The sequence below is a fragment of the Eucalyptus grandis genome, chromosome 7 (assembly GCF_016545825.1).
Source record: "Eucalyptus grandis isolate ANBG69807.140 chromosome 7, ASM1654582v1, whole genome shotgun sequence".
Taxonomy (NCBI): Eukaryota; Viridiplantae; Streptophyta; class Magnoliopsida; order Myrtales; family Myrtaceae; genus Eucalyptus; species Eucalyptus grandis.
The window spans coordinates 8,975,545-8,999,134 of NC_052618.1; the positions used below are offsets into that span (position 1 = coordinate 8,975,545).

A 23,590-nucleotide genomic window follows, 5' to 3' on the forward strand; every position below is an offset into this window, starting at 1 on the left:
CGTGTATGAGATTTTAGAGGATTTTGGTTCAATATGCCCATTTATCTATATTAAATTTGGATTTTCTTGGGCGTTTTTTTTTTTTTTTTGGGAGATAATCCTTCAAGGTTTGACCCAAGAAGAGGAATTTGACAAAGTGCTCCACGTGGACTCCTTTAACCGTACAAAAGGAAGAGATCACAAATCCTATAGTATCTATTTTAAGTACAGGGCCAAAAAGTGTCCAGAAAGGAGTAAAAAGAAAAGTTTTGCTTTTTGGGTTAAAAAAGTATAGAAGCTCCGGAGTTCCCTTTCTTTGGCCGTGCGGGTGCGGATGTGCTTGGACGCGTGGATTTTGGGCCGTCAACTTGACATTCAAATTGAATTGTTTAATTATAAATTCTGTGGATTTTGACTTAATTTAGCTGAGTAGAACATTTAAGCTTGTAAATGATTGAAACTTTGATCCTTCAATTACAATATATTATTTGATGTTGGCTCTACTATGTAGTAGATATAGATATTTTGGATCGAATCACGTAAATTTATGATATTTTAGGTGATTGCGGATAGTTCAGTGCGAGACACACTATACTTAAGGTGGGTCCCTTTATCAACAGCTTGGTTTCGAGATGGCAGTACAGGTTGATAATGGCGTAGAAGGGGCCTACGAATAAGGCGGAAGAGAGGGACTGAGGAGGAGGTCGTGGGGCAAATACACGGTGGAGATAAGATACCCCAAGAAGAGTAGGGGCCTCGAATTTGGCTTGGGGTTTTATATATAAACAGTATAGAATCAAATACACGAATGAACTAAATTGACATGCCGGAAAGTGTATCCTTAAAGTCGTTACGGGACTACTTAAACCTACAAAGAAAACAGTTAGTGATGTGGTGTGGCTGACATTGATTAGATCACCAATTTTGTAATTTTGAAATCAAAATTGGCCAAAAAGATTACATTGAAAGATTGTCAAAAGGTTGAGTACTAAATTTATAAAATTGGAAAGTTTATTACCAAATTGACTAAACTATAATTGGTTTAAGACTTTTTTGAATAATTTTCTCGAAAATGGACTTTGTTAGATCTTTTGGTGTCATGTCTTTCTATTTCCTTTTAGTTATCTCCTTTTATCTTTTTACGTTGATCTAAATAAGAAACATGTGAAAAAACATGTATATTACTGTGTTTATATTATAAAGAAGAATTCATAAGGCTTCACCAAATGACTATTTAAGGTCAAAAGATCAATCAAGGTTGTGACAATCAAAGGGAGATATGACTATGCACAATCAAAAGAAGAGATATGGAGAATACCGCTTAGATATTTAAGAGATATTCTCCATATCTCTAATAGATCTATTAATCTTACAGAGAATTCATATAATATTTAATAACCTCACATATTGCGAGTTAACTAGCAAATACTCTTCTCACAGTATTATACGCAACTATTACACTATATCGATATCTGCAATTTGGCGTCATAATTTGAGTGAGGCATTTTATACATCTCTCGACCGTATGTATGCGATCGCTATCAAACGACCGAATGGCAATTTTGGATAATGTTGTGAAGCAAAAGGGTCGTTTTACTTATTGTTATTTGATTCTTCCATTCAATAGGTCAGCAGGGGACTGCTTAAGCTTTGGCCTTTAGGTTGTTGACGATCTGTCGCTTGGACTAGGCGAATAAAGGCATTAAACTACTCCACAGAGGATTATTTGGTATGCTATTTTAGCAGATAGGAGAAATTTCATGGGTGACTAGATATTATTTTAAGCACATGTTTTCCATGATAAATAATTTGACCCACTTGCTTACTTTCTGTCTGGCTGCTATGAACAACTCTACTCTTGGAATTCCACTCTTTTCGTTCTGGGTCAATTCTACATATATTTTACAAATTTGGAAACCATCAACTCTGTCATGTTCTTTACAGCTACTGTATTTTTCTTTGACCAGTATTTTATAAAGAAAGCTAAGTACGATGAATTAGCACCTTGGTTTATACCAACTTTTTTATTTTTATTTTTATGGTAACAATGCTTGAGTAAGATCAAGTTTGTTTGAATTGATAAAGAATATGTCATTTGATATTTTAAAGCAATTACAAATTTACAAGCGGAAGAGGTGCTCCAAAAGAAATTGTTGTCGAATCAGGAAGTTCTTAGGTACTCTCAAAACACGAGATCTATGCCCGCTCGAGTGAATCACCCCATGCCAAAAGGATGCACGAGATCCAACTGTAGGTCTTTTACTCTGATATTGAATTCAAGTTGAGCATCCGATGAATTGTGTTCTAAACTCTTAGATTGTTTGAGAGCAACGAATTTGTACATCAAATCTTGACTGTCTGGACATAGCCGTAGCCGATGAACCATGTACGTGTAATCTGCCGCCAATTATGATGGTCTTTATTCCCTACCCTACACTGTTTCTTTCGGTATCTTGACAAAACTCAACCATTGATGGGGATCTCATTTCCTTAGATCAATGCATGATTAAGACTCATCGAGGCATTGAAAGCAAGAGAATGAAGCCAGGAGGAGAAGAGAGGACATTGGAGTCCACTCTGATGTGAGTGGTTGCCGCCGTTTGCACGGTAATTGTCGCGATCAAGCAGTTCTTTCACTAGACTGTTATGGAGAAACTTTTTCTCCTTTTTTTCTCTTACGTCGTTGCCTTATTTGCTTCAGTCCTTTTACGCTTTCTAGAAGTTCGCTTTGTGAGCACACGAAGAGACTATTTGATTGGAAATAGAACGTTCATCATATGAACTGGTATGTGAATTCTTATGGCTATTATTATGTTTACATCACACACAGAAACCGCAGGAGAAACATGGAACCTGTCTTTACAAGAGAAATTCCAAGTTCTTCAGCAAACTGCTGCTGTAAATAGACGCAACATGTGTGGGTCAGTGATATATGTTGACCCAACACTGGCCAGCGGAGAGACCAGTGAATGAAAAAAATGTTTATGAAATTAACTCCTTTTCCATCTCTTATCTATCTTTGTTGTTCCTTAAGTTAGGATAAAAATTTCAACCAGAAAAAAACAGAGTAAGGATAAAGATAAATGGCCTGATTGAGTTTTCACTGATCAAGACAATGTCTTTGTAGTTTGCATTATCAAAATAAGTACCGCTGGTCCCCACTCAATAAATCCATATCTAATTGGGAAAGGGGATCGGACTCCACCTCAACAGCCACGTCAACCTTCCTCTTTCTCCTCTTCATTCTCATCATCGAGTCGTCATCGCTGGACGTGGACAGCAAGCTAGGCTCAGCGTACCTACGTTTGGGTCTGACTCGGACGGGATCGTACTCAACCAAGCCAATGAGGTGAGGGAAGTTGAGCTTGGCCTTGGACCCCCTCATCTTAAAAGCAGCCCGGTCGTAGGTCAATGCCGCATCCCCCGGCATCTCGTATGTCCCGAGCCAAATCCTTGTTCCGTTCTTTTTAGGGTCCCCAATCTCATTTGCTTATTTTCCCAACTGCCACCTCCTCAACCCTCTATAGTGCATCTTCTCGACCACCACTTGTACCTCACGCTCTACTGTCTCTGGTTTCTGCCCCGTCACTTGACCAATACCATTGTAATCAATGGTCGTCACTTCAAAATCAAGTAATTGATTCGAAGCAGAAGACATCGTCCACCCGAAATCGAGTGCATCTCGCAAAGCGCCGTACACAAACATGTCCTCTGAGTCATTGATTTTGAGGACAATTCGCTCCAACTCTCCGTCAGGAAAAGACTGTTGAAGCTTGAACTCCTTGAGTATATGCTCGCAGGAGTTAGTGCCCAAAACGTTGCGTTGACACCATCGTCATCATGTTCAAAAAGATGCTCACAAATGGATTTCAAAACATCAAATCGATCAGTCTCAAAGGGACTGATGATTTCCTGAAGCATTTTGGTTTCTGGCTAGAATCTGTAGCTTTGAGATGACTGAATGTGGAAGATTGAAGGGATGATCAGGGATGGAACCTAAGAGAAACTGCATTTTGGTGACGACTGATGAAATTCTCTACACGTTTCAAATGCTTAGTTTGTCTGCTTTAGTCATGACGAGACGTGAGGCACGATCCGTTTTATCCTGTTTGGGAAGGACAATGACGTTTGCGGATGCTTTCATATATAAATTAAGGTTTTTAGATCTGCTGTGTGGGTGCCAGAAATATCCGATCACATATGCATGTGATAACTAGAAAATTGCAGAATTGTACTGTTTGAATTCAAATATATGATTTTTTTTTTTTTGTGCATGTTAGTGTCTTAAGTCTTGGTAAGCGTAAAAAAACTATCAGTAAGAAAGAGGAATGCATACATTAGAAGTCATAAATTTTATCACCAAATTGCAATTAAGTTTTCAAATTTTCAAATATTGGAACCGGCAAAATTCTATCAATCAAGTGCCTCTATTAATTCCCTCGAGTCATGCTAACAAAAAATGCTTATGGGCTTTTCTTTGTTATTCTCTCTCTTACATAAGGAAAATAATTCAAAAAGTCTTGAACTTATTAGTTAGCGGCCAATTCAATCATAAATATTTCAATTGAGCTAATTTAGTCATAAACCTTTTTAACAACTTGCCAAGTTAATCTTAGACCTTTTGACTATGCCACTTTAGCTTTAAACTGTTTGACAATTTGTCAATTTAACTCTAAACATTTTAATGATTTGTCAATTTAGTCATTCTAGATAATTTTAACTGAGAATCATTAACGTTGTGATCTACGCTAACATAGACAATTTTTGCTATTTCCTTCCAAAATTTAGCAATTAAAAAAATTGCAAAAATTGTTCACGTTAGTGTCGGCCATGTTACATGAAATAGTCGGTGTCACTAGACCATTTTGTTAGCAATTTCTCATCAAGATTAGCTAAAATGACTAAATTGACAAATTATCAAAAGGTATAGGACTATATTTGCAAATATGTGAAAATGTTCGGACTAAATTGGCAAACCTGCGAAAGGTTTACAACTAAATTGGCCAAACTTAAAAAGGTTTATAATTAAATTAGTCAAATTGAAAGATTTATGACTGAATTGACACAAATATAATAAGTTTATGACTTTTTTTTTCTCCACATATTGATATATGATTTTTTTTTGCTTAATGAGGATGCCACATGTATTCACTTTCATAGACTGTTTTCTTCTATATAATAAAGAGAACATCTCCAACTTCCAAACGACAGTGAGAATGCCTTTTTTCCCCTTCTTGAGGAACGGATTAGATTGTTGATGATGAGGAGAGACTTGGTGAAGGAAGCTCTAAATTTGAAAACCCCACCTCAATATGTTAGGCATTTCATTAGCGACTTTGGATAATGTTGGGTAGCAAAAGGGTTGTCTTTCTTATTGTTATCTAGGAAAAAATGGTGAAAAAATATTGTCGTGGTAATGCAAAAAATTTACTAGATTTATTAAATTCAAACGTGGAGTAAATAGATTTATGTACATAATTTGCTTTTTTATGTTGTGTCAGTTTGTCTCAAAGATGTCCAAATAACCATCGATTGAATTATTTCTTTTTTCTCTGTTTTATTCCATTTTTGCTAGAAAACCGTCGATTGAGCTTTCATCCTGAGTAGTGGTCCCCCAATACGGCATTGGTCAATTTGGTTGGCCACACCCGTATTCTCATATTGATTTTAATTATTTAATCCTCTACGCACAATACTAAATCGATAAATAAATAAACTAATTTGATAAATAGATAGAAGAGAAAAACCTACAATTCTACTCCAAAACTCTGCATGCCGGCATGTCATACCAGCACCGCCGGGAGTGGATGTCACGTACTTTGATTCTCGAACACCTCATCCAACTAATTCAATTGAAAAGAAACGTGGGATCGTATATAAATCCCTGAGGCAGGCACCATCTGCAGCATCGAATATCGATCGATCGATCTCTCGTCGATTGGTCGACATTCACACGATCGTCAGTCTCAATCGCGTCGAATCATGGAAGTTCTCGCATCATCAGTGCTGTTTCTGGTCGCTCTTCACTTGGTTTCAGCCGCGGTCCAAGCTGGAGGGCTGCTCGGGACGGTGCCGATAGAAGAGTACGGGCTGTCGTTCCAGTAATACCAGCAGAGTTGCCCCCAATTCGAGGCCTTCGTGGGCAGGAAGGTGAAGGAATGGATCAATGATGAAGGAATGGATCAAGGACTATACATTAGCGCCTGCCCTAATGAGGTTGCATTTCCTTGACTGCGTCGTTAGGGTACATAGTTTGTCCAGCTGCTATTTATTTTGATTGCTATCAAGAAAGTGAATGATTGAATTTTTCCAGACTTCATTTAACTTGGTTATTATGATTAATTTGTATAGGGATGTAACGCGTCGATATTGTTGAACCATGAGGGAAGCGAGAGGAGCGCTGAAGTGAGCAAGACCCTTAGGGGGTTCGAAATAATCGACGACATAAAGACGGAGCTCGAGAAGAGCTGCCTGAGGACAGCATCGTGCGTCGACAGTCTGGCTACAGCCGTGAGGGACGCCACCGTGTCAGCCGGCGGGCCATACTGGATGGTGCCGTATGGATGCAAGGACGGGAGAGTCTCCGTCGCCAGGGAGGCCGACAAGGTGCCGATGGGCCACGAGAACATCACGTCGCTCCTCCAGCTCTTCCAATCCCAAGGATTAAATGTCCTTGACTTGGTTGTTCTCTCAGGTGAACTTCTTTTATTGCTTCTATTTTCAAAAATCAAAAGAATAAATAAAAAAATATATAATAAAATCTAAAACACTATGTTCCATTTACTCACAGATGAAAGTGAGATGAAATTTGATTATTTATCATTTATATTGCAACGTTAGTCTCAAGGGTGATTTTCGAATGGATGTAAGGAATAATTTATGAAATTTTGCGGTACATTTTTATCATTATTTTTTCTTTCTTCTTGATTTTTGCATTTCACAATAAAGTCGTAAAAACTGTTACAAATTCGGTGTAGGCGCGCACACGATAGGGCGAAGAGCCTGCAGGCCCGTCCAATCACGGCTCTACAACTACTAGTCCACGGAAAGCCCGACCCGACCCGACCTGACCGTCGTATGTCAAGTACCTGAAGCGGAAGTGCCGGTGGGCATCGGAGTACGTGGACCTCGACAGGACGACGCCGAGAGCCTTCGACAACGCGTACTACAAGAACCTGCAGAGGAAGACCGGCCTCCTCTCCACCGACCAGTACCTCTACTCCGACTCCCGGATGGGGCCGCTCGTGGCGGCGCTCGCCACCCGGCGCGACGTCTTCAACTACCAGTTCAGTGTCTCCATGGCCAAGCTCGGCAACGTCCAGGTGCTCACCGGCGACGAAGGCGAGGTCCGCACCGACTGCAACGCCGGCAATCGCTACTAATTATTTTTCCAAATTTATTCGAATTTGTCTATTATAATGACTTTTTTCCACCCCTCGTAAGAGCTGACATCAAAGCGGATGATTGTCACCGAATCATGTTCTTCGTTGAACATCTGTCACTTGGACTAGGGTAATAAAGGGATTAAACTACTCCACGAAGGATTATTTTTTAATTTGTTATTTTGGCAGTTCGGAGAAATTTCATGGGTGATTAGATAATATTTTAAGCACATGGTTTCCATAATAAACAATTTGACCCACTTTTTGTCACACCCCCAACTCTACAAGCATGGGGTGATACTGCCGTTTTTCCACCCGAAAGACGCTATTTTCAACTCCCGGAAATCCCAATTCATGTCACTTTCGCTCTTTTGACCGCTATGGGTAAGCTACCATAATTCAAGAGTAGCGAGCAACCATAGTTCATCATACCATAGTTAAAGAGCAGTGAGCAATCATAGTTCATCTCTTCTAAATAATCAAGCAACTACTATGCATGTATATGATGTGATACTAGAAACTCATAATCCAAACTCAAAGTATAAAATATATATCAAATTACATATGAGTTGTTCCACTCCAACAAAGCTTTGTACAAATAAAAAATACTCATTTAAATCTACCATCATAACTCCAATATCAATGGTTAAGTCCATTGATTAGGCTTTATCAAATCATATGTCAGTAATCCATCCATTGATGACACAACATCATAGGCCTAAAAGGATATCCTAAATTGATATGCAACCCACGAACCCTTCACTAAGTTCACAATCATATTAAGTATCAAATGATCATCCTCTATTATCAGAAATCCAATCCAATATATATTTTACAAACCAAATAAATAACATTTTCGCAACATAGCTAATCCGCCAGAAATATCCTCTGTAAAGCATTTCTCATATCATTTAGAAATTTTTTGATAAACTAGTTTGCAACATTATACGTATATATAAACTTCCACATTACCTTGCATAACACATTTTTCTAGAACATTCATAAATAACCAATAATTATTATGACTTTTTATGTAATAATAATGCCATTTCATAATTCATACTATGCATAATCTATATTACTTTTAGAATATGAATGGTACAAACTAAAAAAAAGAGATAGTATCACTTACTTAGGAAAAGCCAAAAACTAATTTATGATAGTTACTCGAGCCGACACACTCAAATTTCTATAAGTAATTGAAAAGTCATATAAAAAAAAAAACTGAGGAATGCATTATTCCAACTAATAGCTCGGCTAAGATATGCTTATTAGCCAATAAAACGACACTAATGTGCTAAGAAAGAAATTTATTTATAGCAAACATTCATCTATTACCTTAATTGTATTATCTACTACGCATAACTCGAACACAAAGCTTCATAAATTCGTTTCAATCAAATTGTATTTCAAAATCAAATTTTGTCAAACCCCACAACTCCACAACACACATAATTATCATTTCCATATAATTCTAAAACTCAATAGCTCCTTAGTCTAACGTCACAACTCAAAATTGACATAACTTTGAATTTGTGTCCTAGCTTCGAATATTATTCTGGACAGACGAAAAATAGGCTTGGACACCTATGAAGCACCACAATTCGCCGTTGATACGGCATCGTCTACATGCACAAGCCTTTACTTTTTTCTCCCTTTTGCCTTCATTTTCTCGCTTTTCCTCTTCAAAGGGCGAAGCCCTTCTTCCTTTAATGCAGTTCTCGGTCGTCCTTTTTAACTGATGCCGCCTGTTTTCTTTCTTTCTTTCTTTATTTTGACCCTTGACTCTTTGACTGGTCAACTCCCTAGACTATTACACTTCGCACTTTCTCTCTGGCCGCAATGAAGGACTCAACTCTTGAAATTGCACTCTTTTCTTTCCGGGTCAATTTTATATATATTGTACGAATTTAGAAACCAACAGCTCTGTCACATTCTTGTTGGTTTTAGATAATAATCTTGGACCATGTAACCAATGCAATTGATGGAAAGTCTTCTTTGAGTGCAAAACTGTACTTTATAAAGAAAGTAAACTACCACGAGCCAACTCCTCAGTCTATATCGACTTTTCTTTTTATGATGGCAATGCTTGACTAAGGCCAAGTTTGTTTGAATTGATAAAGGATATGTAACTTGATGTCTTGAAGCAATTATGAATGTACAATCTTTGACCCAACAATAGCCAGAGCAGAAAACAGTGAATGGAAAAGGGTTTTATGAATGCGGTTAGGGCTTGAGAATAATCAAGACCATATCGCCTGTGACTTGAGCTTTTCTTTACATTTCTCTGACTATACCTCATGACTAGGATTTCTTCAGCAGTAACATTGATTGCACGTCGCACCGCAGGCTGGATTTCTCCGTCGGTGAAAGATTGCTCAAGCTTAAACACTAAACTGATAGTTTATAGAAGATGAGTTACCTGATTGACTTTACATTGATCAATACAATATCTTTGCAGTTTGCACAATCACAATATCAACCGTTCATCCCCACCCAACCAATCCATATCCAATATGGGAAAGGATATAGGACTTCCGAAATCCACCTCAGCATCCATGTCGACCTCTCTCTTTCTCCTCTTCGTTCTTGTCGTTCATGTCGACCTCTCTCCTTCTCCTCTTCGTTCTTGTCGTTGAGTCATCATCGCTGGACATGGACAGCGAGCTAGGCTTGGTGGACTGACGCTTGGATCTGACCCTGACAGGGTCATACTCGGCCAAGCCAATGAGATGAGGGAAGTTGAGCTTGGCCTTGGACCCCCTCATCTTAAAAGCGGCCCGGTCATAGGCCAATGCTGCATCCTCGGGCGTTTCATATGTCCCGAGCCAAATCCTTGCCCCATTCTTCTTGGGGTCCCTCATCTCCGCCGCGTATTTTCCCCATGGCCGCCTCCTTACCCCTCTATAGTGTTTCTTCTCAACCGGCAGTTGTACTTCGCACTCCACCATCTCCCGTTTCTCCTTTGTCGCCAGACCAATGCTGTTGAAATCACTGGTGGTTGCTTCAAAATCAAGTTCTCGATTCAAAGATGAAGGCATGGTCCACCCGGAATTGAGGGCATCGCACAGAGCACCGTACACCAACATGTCCTCTGAATCGTTGACTTTTAGGGGCAGTTCACTCCAACTCTCCTCCAGTAAAAGATTGCTGAAGCTTGAATTCCTTGAGCACATGCTGGCAGTAGTCAGTGCATGAATTGGTGCATAAATTGTTGCGTCGATACCACCATCATCATCTCCAAGGAGATGCTCACAACTGGATTTAAAAGTATCAAATCGATCTGTCTCAAAAGGACTGAAAATTTCTTGAAGCATTTTGGTTTCTGGCTAGAGTTTAAAGCTTTGGGAGCACTGAAATCGAAGGGATGAGATGGTTTCTGGAGTAAGAGTGGAGCTGAAAAGACCATGAAAGATGGAGCTATATATACAGGTTGAGCTTGACTGCTTTATTGGCAGAAGATCGAAGGGATGATTTTGGATGGAGCTTCTGAGAAAGTGCATTTGGTGAAGACTAATGAGATTCTCAACACATGCTTCAAATGCTCAATTAGACTTTTTTTTTTTTTATCGTGAAAGGAATAAATTGATATTTTTTTATTATCCGTTTGAATTAAAAAAAAAAAAAAAACCAAGCATGGGTCACTCTCCGCCTTTTTTATTGGGCAAGGACAACGATGTTTGCATACATTTTGTATCTAAATTAAGGTTTTTAGATCTGATGGTTGTTCCTATAAATCGAATCTCATATCCACGTGATAAAAAATAATTGCAGGATTGTATTGTTGCAGGTTCAAGTATAAGGATTTTTTTTTTTTTCGCGTTAGTATATTTCGGTAATTGTAAGTGAGTGTTGAAGAGATTGAAGAGATATTTGTAATAAAAAAATTATTTACAGGCAACTATATTATGAAAAGTTTATTGTAACCTATAGGTACTTATATGCAATTATAACTTTTATTAGAATTCATAATGATGGCGTGATATTTTTTTTACGAGAAACTTCGTTTTAATTTGTTTTGCATGTATAACCGGACGTTCAATATAATTTTTGGTCCGTATCATCCATGGAATCGTTTGAAGATGCGTCAAGAAAAAACAGATTCACCATCAACAAAAATTTTATCTACCCATAAATTAGAAAAAGAAAATGATTTACGCTTTTATAAAAACGAAATTCAATTTTCAAACTCTACCTTGACCTCTCTCCAGCCGCCGCAAGGGTCTCATTGCCAGAGCCTGTGACCTAAAGACCGTAGCGCCCAAACGGGAGGCCTCAACCTCGGCCTCTACGTCCACTCCCCGAACCTTGATAGGCGACCTAGCACCCTAGTGCTTGGATCCAAGACTCCAGGATCGAAACCGTGACCTCCAGAAATGGATCCATCGATCGGCTTCCTTATTGAGCTTTAGCAGTTTGAATCACGCAAATCTTTGATGCCCGGATACATGACCTCAACACATGGACTCCGGAACTGAGCATCAAACCTAGGACCACAAGCCATACACCTTGGCCCTGGGGGCCAAGACTCGAGACCTAGGCTCAGTACTTGACCCCAGCGATGGAGCTCAAATACTTGAGTGTATACCTATGAACCTCTGGTAGTTCTAGACTTTGACACCCGACTTGAGACAATGAGGATTATGAATCGAATTCTAGCCCCTTAAACATGGATTTTGTACAGGGTCACTGTCCTCCATCAAGTCTCTGAGGTTACAGTTTTGGCATCAAGATCCTAGTTTCAACTCTAGGTGCCTAGGTGCCATGTTCAAGTCGTAATCTCATGGATCTAGTTGTTGGGTCATTTCAAACCCTTGTAAATCCTTGGGTAAACTTCCAAGGTCGAGGATTAGGACCTCTAGATCCAACCTTCGGTCCTAGGCTCAACCCTTAGTATCCCAAATCCAGGCATTGTCCTAAATTCAAGCACTAGTCCTGAGTCTAGAGGCTCTTGTCATTGTGCATTTAAATATGGTGTATCGTTCAAAAAGCTTGTCTAAAGTTTTCTAGTATCTAAATGAAAAGAAGAAAAAGAGTTCTACCTTATTGGAAAAGTCCAACCGAGATTACTTCATTTTTCCTAAAAGTACTTAATGAAATAGTGTCGATAAGACCAAGATGTACGTGTTGGCATCACACCAATTTTGGGCATTATGGGGACTAATCCAAGTATCGTTGACTATTTTCATGTACCAAAATTGATAGGCATGCAGGGAAAATTATCCAAAAAGTCATAAACCTATTCTATTTTTGCCAATTTAGTCTTAAATTTTTTAATTTTGTCAATTAAGTTCTAAACTTTTTTACCTTTTCACCAGTTGAATTCATCCAGCCAATTATGACTGGAAATTATTGATCGACATGATATTTTGAATTTTTATTTTTTTTTTTTATTTTTTTTATTTTTTTGGTTTTGGAGTTAGGGCTAGCGAAGGTGGCCAGCTTACCCTCATCGGCCATAGGTAAGGGTTGACAACCCTTGCCAACCACAAGCAAGGGCTAGTTGACCTTTATCGGCCTTGGGCGAGTCGCGCCCCTCTCCTAGCCGTGGGAGGGGCGCAACCTCTATCACCCAAGGCCAATGAGGGTTGGCCAGCCATGCTCATTGGCTCTAAAAAAAATCAAAACAAAAGAAAAAAATTAAAAAAATTAAAAAAATTAAAAGATTATTAAAAAAAAAAAAAAAAAAACAATGTCCATATTAGAACTAGCCATCTAGGTTAGTAATTTCTGGCAAAAATTGGTTGAATGGACTAAATTAATAGAATGTGAAAAAGTTTAGGATTTAAATGGCAAAGTTGAAAGGTTTATAATTAAATTGACAAAAGTACAATAGGTTTAGGATTTTTGGGAAAATTCTCCTAGACATGTTTCATCTCTCAAGTATGCTAACATAAGAGCTAATGATCTATCATTAGAAATATTGTTACCTAAATAGTAAGCCGTTGGTTGATCTATCATCAGTAATATTATTATGTAATTAGTGAGGTTTATACGATGTGAAGGTCAGTTTTTCAGTCTCTTCATGTGTACGAAATAAGGGTCTTTTTATGATGGAGTTAGTGACTGAATAGGCCTTTGGTTTTTTTTTTTGACAAACTCTATGGAAATGGAATAAAGGTACCAATTGATCTTTCTGCGAGATAAATTGCGGATTGACTTTTAAATGTCTTTGCAATTTGCACAATCAAGACAAAAAGTGTTCGTCCACGCTCAACAAGACAATATCCAATGCAGGAAAGGGCATTAGACTTCCAAATTCACCTCTCTCTTTCTCCTCTTCACCACCGCTGGATGTGGATGGCGAGCTAGGCTCAGCGGACCAGACATTCAGCTGACCTTGATAGGCTTGTACTTGGCTAAGCCAACGAGGCGAGGGCTCTTGAGCTTTGGCCTTGGACCCCCTCATCTTAAAAGTAGCCTGACTATAGGCCAATGCTGCATCCTTAGGTGTCTCGTAAGTCCCAAGCCAAATCCTCACCCCGTTCTTCTTGCGGTCCCTTATCTCCATCGCATAATTTCCCCATGATCGTCTCATCACTCCCTTGTAACGGGTTCTCTCAACTAGTGCTTGTACCTCATGCTCCACCGTCTGTGGTTTCTTCTCTGTTGCCAGACCAATGCTGTTATAATCAATGATCATCACTTTGAAATCAAGTTCTTGGTTTGAAGCCCGACCAATGCTGTTATAGTCAACAGTCGTCACTTCCAAAACAAGTTCTTGATTTTAAGCCAAAGGCATTGTCCACCTGGAATTAAGCACGTTGCACAAAGCTCCGTACACCATCATGTCCTCTGAGTCGTCAACTTTTAGGGTAGTTCGTTCCAACTCTCCATTAATAATAGATTGTCGAAGCTCAAATTGCTTGTGTATGTGTCTGTAGGAGTTGCTGCAGAAGATGTTGCATTGACACTATCATCATCGTCTTCAAGAAGATACTCACAAATGGATTGCAAAACATCGGAATGATTAGTCCCTCTTGAAGCATTCTCGTTTTGGCTAAAATTTGTAGCTTTGTGGTCACTGATTTTGGAAGATTGAAGGGATGTTTTGGTTTTGGAAAAGTGAAGAGTTGAAAAGATCAGCAAAGTGGGAGCTATAGGTAGGTTGAGATTGACTGCTTGGCTAGTGGTGATTTCAACATAAATGATTTAATTCTTAGCTCCCATTTATTTTAGATCAAGTTTCTGAGAAAGGGCATGTTTAAAATGCTCAATAAGACTTTTTATTCACGAAAGACATGAATTAATTTTTTTATTATTCATTTTAAATTAAAAAAACCAAAGCATGGGACGCGCTCCTTTTTATTTTATTGGGGAAGGACAATAATGTGCGCATGCTTTTGTATATAAAGTAACATTTTTAGATCTGATGTGTCGTGCCGTACAGGTCCAATCACATGCGCATGTGATAAAAAGAAAACTGTAGAGCTGTATTATTCTGTCTTCAAATGTACAGATTTTTTTTTTTTTTAAGTGCTATTAAGTTTCAGTAAGGGTAAGTGGCTGTCCAAAGGTTATTGAAAAATTTAAGGATAAGTGTACCAAAAATTTTAAAAATTATCCAAAAATATGGTTGAGTTCTTAAACATCCGAAATACACAAATTCAGTTTTAAAACTTACAGTTGATACGAGAAAATCTCTATTTTTTTTGGTAAAAAAAAAATATCCCTATTAACTCCATTCAATTTAATCAAGGGAAAATACTAGTGGGGATTTTTATTACTTTTTCTTTCGAAATTTTTTTAATTTTAACTTGAATGAGAATTAATGTCTAAAATGACATCGTTTTGGCTTAAACCATAGCCGGGTTTGGAACTTCTCCAATAAAAAGGGTAATTGTCGATTAATCTATTGCAAAGAAGTTTTCCTTCTCTTTTCCTGTGTACAAACCCTAATGGAATGGGATAAGAACACTAAATTGTAGTTTCCACAATCAAAACCAAAATTGTTCATCCACACTCAACAAGCCCACATCTAGAATGGGAAAGGGGATTGGACTTTGAAAATCCACCTTAGCATCTACATTAACCTCTCTTTCTCCTCTTCGTCCCTGTCAGATAGCTTTCACTGCTAGACGTGGACGGCGAGCTAGGCTCGGCGGATCGACGTTTCGGGCTGACCCTGATGGGCTCGTAGTCAGTGGAGTCGATGAGGTGAGGGAAGTTGAGCTTGGCCTTGCACCCCCTCATCTTAAAAGCTGCCCGGTCATAGGCTAATGCCGCATCCTCGGGCGTCTCATAAGTGCCGAGCCAAATCCTTGTTCCATTTTTCTTGGGGTCCCTCATTTCTGCTGCGTATTTTCCCCACGGCCGCCTCCTCACTCCTCTATAATGCGTCTTCTTAACCGGCACTTCTACCTCACGCTCCACTGTCTCCTGTTTCTCCTCTGTCGCCAGACCAACGCTGTTACAATCAATGGTCGTCCGTTCGAAATCCAGTTCTTGGGTCGAAGCCTGAGGCACTGTCCACCTGGAATTGAGCGCATCGCACAAAGCGCTGTACACCACCATGTCCTCCGAGTCATCGACGTTTAGGGGCAGCTCGTTCCAACTCTCCATCAGTAATAGATTGCTGAAGCCTGAACACCTCCTGCACATGTTTGCTGGAGTTTGTGTAGAAAATGATACGTTGACCGCATGGTCATCATCATCTTCTTCAAGAAGATGCTGACAGATGGATTTCAAAGCATCGCATGGATCGGTCTCAAAGGGACTGAAGATTTTCTGAAGCATTTTCGCTTTGGGCTAGAATTTGCAGCTTTGAGGTCACTGGATGTGGAAGATTGAAAGGATGATTTGGTTTCTGAAGCAGTGAAATTGAAAAGACCATGAGAGAGAGAGAGCTTTATATAGGTCGAGCTATATTTTGGATGGAGCTTCTGAGAAAGTGCCATGTAGTCATCGATGACATATGACTGATGACTGATGACTGATGAGATTCTCAACACATGTTTCAAATGCAGAATTAGACTTCTTTATCCAGGAGAGACAGAAACTGATATACTTTATTCTTATCCTTTTCTGAATTGAAAAGCCAAAGCAAGGGCACGTTCCTCCTTTTTTAGGGGGCGAGGATAGTGGCTCTTTCGATCTGAAGGGTTGCTTCATGGATCCAATGACTGACGCTTGAGAAGAAAGAAAACTTTGGTGGCACGGAAACGTACATTATGTAGCGGCAGAACGAAAGAAGAAAACGAGAAGTGCTGATCATGAAAAAATTACAAACAAAGTATAGGAGATGACTCGAGTGCTTTGAGGATTGTAGTAGTGACATAATATTTTAAAAAACGTCATTTTACTTTGTTTCTCATATAATCCGGTTATCGAAAATGTTTCTCCATTTTTTTTTTTCTTTTTGATATCTTTTGAAAGTAAAAAGATGGACTGGAATTTTTTTTTTTCCTTTCTGAATCTACAAAAAAAATATAACAAGACGTAAATTACCATAAAGGATTTACGATGGTAATTTACGTCTCCTAAGGATTGGAATTTTCAATATTTAAAATCCCAACTTGACCTCCCCACCAACATGATTATCGTCATTGTCCGGAGCATAAACATAGGACCCTAGAACCCAGCTTAGAACTTTGCTGGGCGGACCTAGCACTCTAGTGCTCGAACCAAGACTTCGAGGTCACAATCGAGATCCGTGGAGTCTAACTTGGGATCTTTGCGGTAAGACTCAGATTCCAAACCTTATGCTTAGGATTCAGACCTCACCCGGCCAAGCTCGATTGACTGTTGAACTGACAAGAGGAGGTCCCAAACACGTCGGTGGCAACAATCGGTGGTGAAAGACTTTGAAAATCTAAGTTGAGTATTTCACGATTTTCAGCCATTTGATCCGCAATGGCTAAGATGTGATCACAGGTCGCGAATGGTGAACGAATTAGCAACCGTAACCTGTGAGACTTCGTCAACAGTGATTGGCGCCCAAACAAAGGCTTTGGACACGGATCCAAGCTCTTTGGATATTCATGACAAAGAAGACAGAGAAGAACAGGTGCTTCTCCGGAGTAGCGGTCCGATGATGGCTAAGTCACCTTGGGCACGAAGATGAATCAAAAATGAGAAAGAACTCTTTTGGATGTCAACCCTCTGAAAGAAATTTTTGGTGATGTCACTCAAAAAATACTCTCTGGAATGTCTCAATGGGTCTCTCTCCATTGTGTGAGCGACGATCGATGATAAGGTTGTGGCTGTCAGAGCTGGTGACCGGGGGTGATCGGCAAAGGAGAGGGAACCAGAAAGAGGATTTTTGCTCAATTCTTATGTTTTTTGTGCATAGAAAATCATATCCTTAAGCACGCGGATGTCGACTGTGCGAGTTGGACCAAGATCGAATTGCCCTTTTTGTTATTTTTTATTCGTTATATATCTTTATTTATTTATTATTCATTATTCCTTTTTGAGTTATTTTGAGCACTATTTACTTATTCAACCAAGTATGATTAGTTTAGTGACTTGTCATGCTTACACATCTATCACTTTTTAGATTTAAAATTAAAACTGAAAATAAATAAAGAAAATCATCTTTAAATGTATTTGATCAATAATATTGATAAAGATCAGGATAAAATATTTTGAAATAAATTTCTATAATCCTTCTAAAACACTTGTATCTTTGAATTCATCTCATTGATTTTAAATTTGTAAAAACCATATAAAAATAAGGAAAAAAAATAACAGAAAACACCTCATTCTATGCCCAATGGAGCACATCTATCCCAAATTTATCTTGTAACATCAAAAACTCCAAACTTCTGCCCTTAGGACATATTTGATTTTTCAGCCAAAAAGACGTCATGAAGCCACATGAGGGCAATGTCAAGGCAGATTTTAGTGGTGTTTATTTGTGAAATCTTGACGAGGGGTAAATGTATCCCATGGGTATAAGTTTAGGATTTATTGTATCACACAAAAAAAAAAATTATGGTAAATATGTTATAATGAGTATAATTTGGGGTTTTATTCTCTAAAAATGAAGGAACTTCAAATATATTGGTTTATCCGTGTAGTTTGTGATGAAGTCAAAACAAGAAAAATATATATATATATATATATTAATACATGAATGATACTCAGATTTTGAAATATAACTCTGGTTAATAATGTGATTAATGCATTATTTTTCAGTTAAATTCAAAATTAGATCAAGATAATTTCAAGGATAACTTAATTTATTCCTTGAATAAGCTTCCCTTGATATTCACTAAATTTTAGACACTACAATAAAAGAACGAAAACTTTAATTCGAAACACACATGCTTATCCTTAACTTAGTTTTATTTCCTAATTTTGATTTAGCTTTTGTACTTTTCGACCAAAAAAAAAAAAAAAGCTTTTGTACTTTAAAGAAATTTTATTTAGCAAACAACCAAAGTGAAACTAAGGTTTCTAAAAAAACCACGTATTTTTTAATTGGGGATATTTTAAAGATAAAAATAATGTTAAGTTGATGAGTTTTGGTTCATTAGTTTATTTTTCGACGATTAGTCAATTACACAAATTGGACCGACACTTATTAAGTCAACTATGAAATGTATTTGATACTTACTTAAGTACAAGGTCTTGGATAAAAAAAAAAAAAAAAAAAAAAAAAAAACCTGAATCAGCCTAAAAGTTTCGAGTTCAAAGATTAAAGACTCCTCCCTCATCTCAAGTGTTTCCTAGTCCTGTAACTTATACCCGAATTGCACAATGTTTAGCCTCAATACTATTACACAATAAATTATCATTGTCACCTAAATTTGTGTCGATCAGTTAAGCATTCATTAAAAAAAAAGAAAAAAGTAAGAAGAAGAAGAAATAGAGTTGTTAAGTCAGTCCGATTAGTCTTCAGCCGGCGACGGTTAGCGCTGCCATATCCGAGATTCTCGCTTCTTTGACCCATTCAAACCCACGAAGTCTCAACAGAGAAATCCATCTTATCAAAGTTCAAATGACCAGAGTCCTTGAAGCCCCCTCAAAAACGGAAGAGCTCATCTCTCTCTCTCTCTCTCTCTGTGTGGCTAACTCTCGCTTTCTCTCGCTCTCCCTGGCGTCCGAAGAAGATGAAGATGCGAGCAAAAGAACAGGTGAGATCCAAGTACTCCTCATCTCGGTTCAATCTTTGATCTGAAACAATATAAAAAAAAATAACGTCATGGTAATGTTCGCAGGAAATCTGACTGATATTGAAGCTTTTGTTCGTGGTTTGACCTGAAATCCGCGTTGATGCGATAGTGTCAGATCCAAACACTACTATAACGTTCCGTCCAGAACCCTCGCTCGATATTGATTACGTCTGAGGAGATGTCGCAGAGAAATATAAGCGAGATGACGCCTATTTTTCGTTCGATCCGAAGACAGCCCGATGTTGTTTTGTATGTCATCGGTTGCCTCATGATTCATCAAATACGATTTTCTGAGATTTTATCTGTTGACTGCAACTGACATATTCTTTTTTTTTATTTCCGGATGGTTTGCCTGCTGTCGTGGTTCTGCGGTGGGCGTCCGGAGGAAACGATTCAATCATTACGGTCCGATTTCTGTGCTCCGATCTCGTTTGCGCGGGTATGTCTCTCTACACATTAGCTGTACATTTCGAGTTCTATCAATGAGATATCATTGAGTTAATAGAAAATCGAGATGGGTGGATGATGCTGACCAACGAGTGCGGCGATTATTTGGCAACACATGGGGGTGGTTGATAATCATGTTTCAGAGATTGGCAGTGGCCATTGATAAATTTTGCAATTTCCAGTCCGATATGAAGTATTGTTGAAATTTTAATTGTCTGAGATTGAAAAATGAGTAATCAATGTTTCTTGGTAATGATACTAAAACGATGGACGATAATAATAGCAACTGCATGATAAAACCATAAAAAAAAAAAAGGGGGGCGGGGGAGAATAAGAGGATGGGTTTTATATTGGAAAACAGAATTAGAGTGCGTTCTTGGAGCAGTCGTCCTTCAAGATAGGCTCGATTAAGGTTCAATAATGAATTTTGGGCTTGAACGGTGTCGGAAAGTTTGGGCTTAACTTCATTAAAATATATTTGGGCTGAATTTGAATTTTAGGGATATGGGTTAATTAGATTGAGGGGGCTTGATATGAGAGCCCTAACTTGTATCCGTGGCCCATATCTAGAAATAAATAATAAATAATAAAATAAAATAAAATAAATAAATTAATAAAGAAAATTAGAAGTTTCATTTAGTTAGTGTACACATGGTTCAGGGTTTTAGTAGACACATTTGATATAGTTTAGTTTTAGAAGGTCAATCCTTTAGAAAAGAAATTGAAATCAATTCGAACTAAGCTCATCATAACAAGACTGTTAAATTCTTTGCCCATTTCTTATCGGGCTTTTTTATTGCACTTCATTCGTTGGCTATCCTTTCACTACTATCTTTGAGTGAATCGATTGTAATTCTTGTATATTATTTTTTTTATTGTGATTTTCCTGTTTTAATTGAATGATTAGATTACATTTAGGGCCATAATAAATATAAAAACATTACATAGGACACTTATTGGACATAAACTTTAAGAGTAATGATTGAACAAAAAAAAAAAAACTGCATGTGATACATAGTTAACAAATAATCAAGTTTTGGAATGGCACTAGTTAGTAAAGAAGTGTAATCAAGTCTAAGACTCTAGATTTCTAGTTATGTAGAAAGTGATGTGTACTCCAATATCTAACTTGGTTTCTTGTTGATCTCAACTCCTAATATAAAATTTTAGTTGGGTAAATCAAAATTTAATATCTCAACATTGTGCGAGGTAAGAATTTGGGAGAACTTGCACTGAACAAGGATTGTTGGTCCTAACTTGACATTACCTCTAAATCTATCCCTTTCCTCAGTGGAGAAGGTGTTGTGTCAAATACACTTGATTTTCCAGTATACCTTACCTAATATAAAAAAACTTTGAAAAAAAGTCTAATATATATGTAGATAATTTACATATTGGATATGTAATTTTCTCTAGTTATGGACTCTTAAATTTTATTTATTTTATTTAGAACTTATATTTCACCATCTAAAATTTGCAGTTAATTACCCTACAACTTTATTTTTCTGAATAATGTCGTTGGGTTTATTTCTTTAAATGTTGCACTCACGCAAAAGTAATCATTTTCTACAAGAAGTAAGTATCTAGGCTCTAGTCATTAAAGAAGAAGAAGAATTCAAATTCTATTGTTACTCGGCGAAAGCAACAGTACTATTACACAAGTAAAATGTCCGACAAATGATGCCAGACACATCCGACGCATGGATTCTTTGTTGCACATTGATTGTCATATTAACCTAGTTCATAGTGTTACTTGTTTTTGCCATCTTCCTCTACCTCCCTAATGGACCTAATTACCCCATATTGAAAGTCGTGGGGCTGACTATGTTCAATATCAGTCATTGCATCCATCAGGACTAATTGAAATGCCGCCCTCTTGGTGGTGAAATCAGAGATTTACGAAAACCTGTATTTCCGTGAAGTCGAGTGTTTCATCTACTATCATCGGGATCCAGTGCAATCCTTGGCATTAGAGCCAATCGTGCTACGGTTGGCCAACAGGCCTTGATAAAGGCGAAGATGACAATAGAGAGGCCTAAGGAGGCAGTGGTGTCGGAGGTGGATTATGAGTGGAAGTCCATAGGGATAGTGGTTGTCAGGGTGGGTCTGAGGAGGCGAGGCACATACGTGTTTGGGCTGTGAAAGAAGGGCTATGATGGCATTGAAGCTCATTGTGACAACATGAAGGTTGTTTTTGCAAAGTTACGGGGGAGTGAAGCTTTAGTTTCCAGCAATAATTTAGTCGTTGGCTATAATCTTCCGTCGTGCTCTTATAACAATTTTGATTGAATCCATCCACAGACCCAGCTTAGGAGCTGCTATTGATAGTAACATTTACGAGCCCACCTTTGAATTCTTATTGGCCATAATGTTCTTTTTATTTTTCATATAATTTAGTGATCCGTGATTTTTGAATGATATAAGAAATTTGCAAGTACTAAATATATATATCAAAATGGGACCAGGTTGTAACTTGCAAGCTATCTCATCTGTTGAGATTCACAAGTACTAAATTTTACTTTAAAAAATTAATTAAGTTATATATCGGGCAAAATACTAGCGATTTAAATAATATTTCAAATCTTAATTCATTGATATACATCAGACAAATGTTAAATTTGGTAAGCGTGATGCACTTCACGCAACGGATACTCATCTTCCATAATTAACAATTTTATATAACATTGGACTTTGTCTTAGAATATTCACTGCATTTTATAAATGCCACACAATCGTTTAACAATAAAGTAGAAGTGAAAAAAAAATCATAAACACTAAATTATAGATGGAAAAGAAAAATATCTCTATGGGCAAAAATAGTACACGCCGATCTCATAAACCTTGACATCAATAGCAACAACTAAGAGTAGGGGTCGTGGATGGATCGAATCAACATTGATATAAAAGCACGACGAAAAATTATTGGACGAAAGATTATCACCAATGACTAAGCTTTCCTCCCCTTTAAATTTTGCAAAAGCTACCCTCAAGTTGTCATGGTGTGCTTTAATGAGGCAGTAGTACTTCTTCCACCATGACCCAAGCACGTAAATGCTTTGCATCCTCATACCCAATTCGATAGCCACTATCCTCACAAACCTCCACTCTTAATCCATGTCCTAAAACACTGCCTCTTCAGGCCTCTCCATCATATTCGCCTTTATAATAATCCTACCAGCAGCCCATAGCACGGATGGCTCCGTTGATGCCAATGCCAAGTGTTGCTCTCGTAGGTCTCTAGTTTTTCCACCAAGAGGGCAGCTTTCCAATCGCCCTTGGTGGATGTATTGACTATGAGATTGGACACAGTCAATCCAACGACTTTCAATATGGGGTATTCAGACCTAATAAGTAGGCAAAGGTAGATGGCGAAAACTAGTAATATTATGAAACCGATCAACACAATAGTCAACGCAATATAAAGAAGTCGTGCATTGGATGTGTGTAGTATCTATCCATTGGACATTCTACATTGTGACTGCGAATTGCAAAGGGGGGCGTGTTAGAAATAGGTGTGATGCGGAAAAGTTGGCAAATCAAAAGAATAATCATAAAGACACTCATATCATAATTATAGTTCTAGTTTTTTAATATGTCACATTCAACCATGCGGGGTTAATACCAATATTGGTACTATGTAAGTCACCGCCGCGAAAATTATGG

At 38.0% G+C, this 23,590-nt stretch overlaps 1 protein-coding gene and 1 pseudogene across 1 annotated transcript; one reads left to right on the forward strand and one right to left on the reverse strand.

The window, feature by feature from the left end:
- The first annotated feature begins 6,148 nt into the window (after window positions 1–6,148).
- On the forward strand, window positions 6,149–7,361 carry LOC120295808 (annotated as a pseudogene).
- Window positions 7,362–9,910: 2,549 nt separating this feature from the next.
- On the reverse strand, window positions 9,911–10,537 carry LOC120295809 (ethylene-responsive transcription factor 13-like). The gene has a single exon (XM_039317386.1). The coding sequence runs from the start codon at window positions 10,535–10,537 to the stop codon at window positions 9,911–9,913; it is 627 nt and encodes a 208-aa protein (XP_039173320.1).
- Between the last annotated feature and the right edge of the window lie 13,053 nt (window positions 10,538–23,590).

Bases quoted from the DNA above. Each gene is read 5' to 3' on its own strand.
- LOC120295809 (XM_039317386.1), bottom strand. From the start codon at position 10,537: ATGTGCTCAAGGAATTCAAGCTTCAGCAATCTTTTACTGGAGGAGAGT.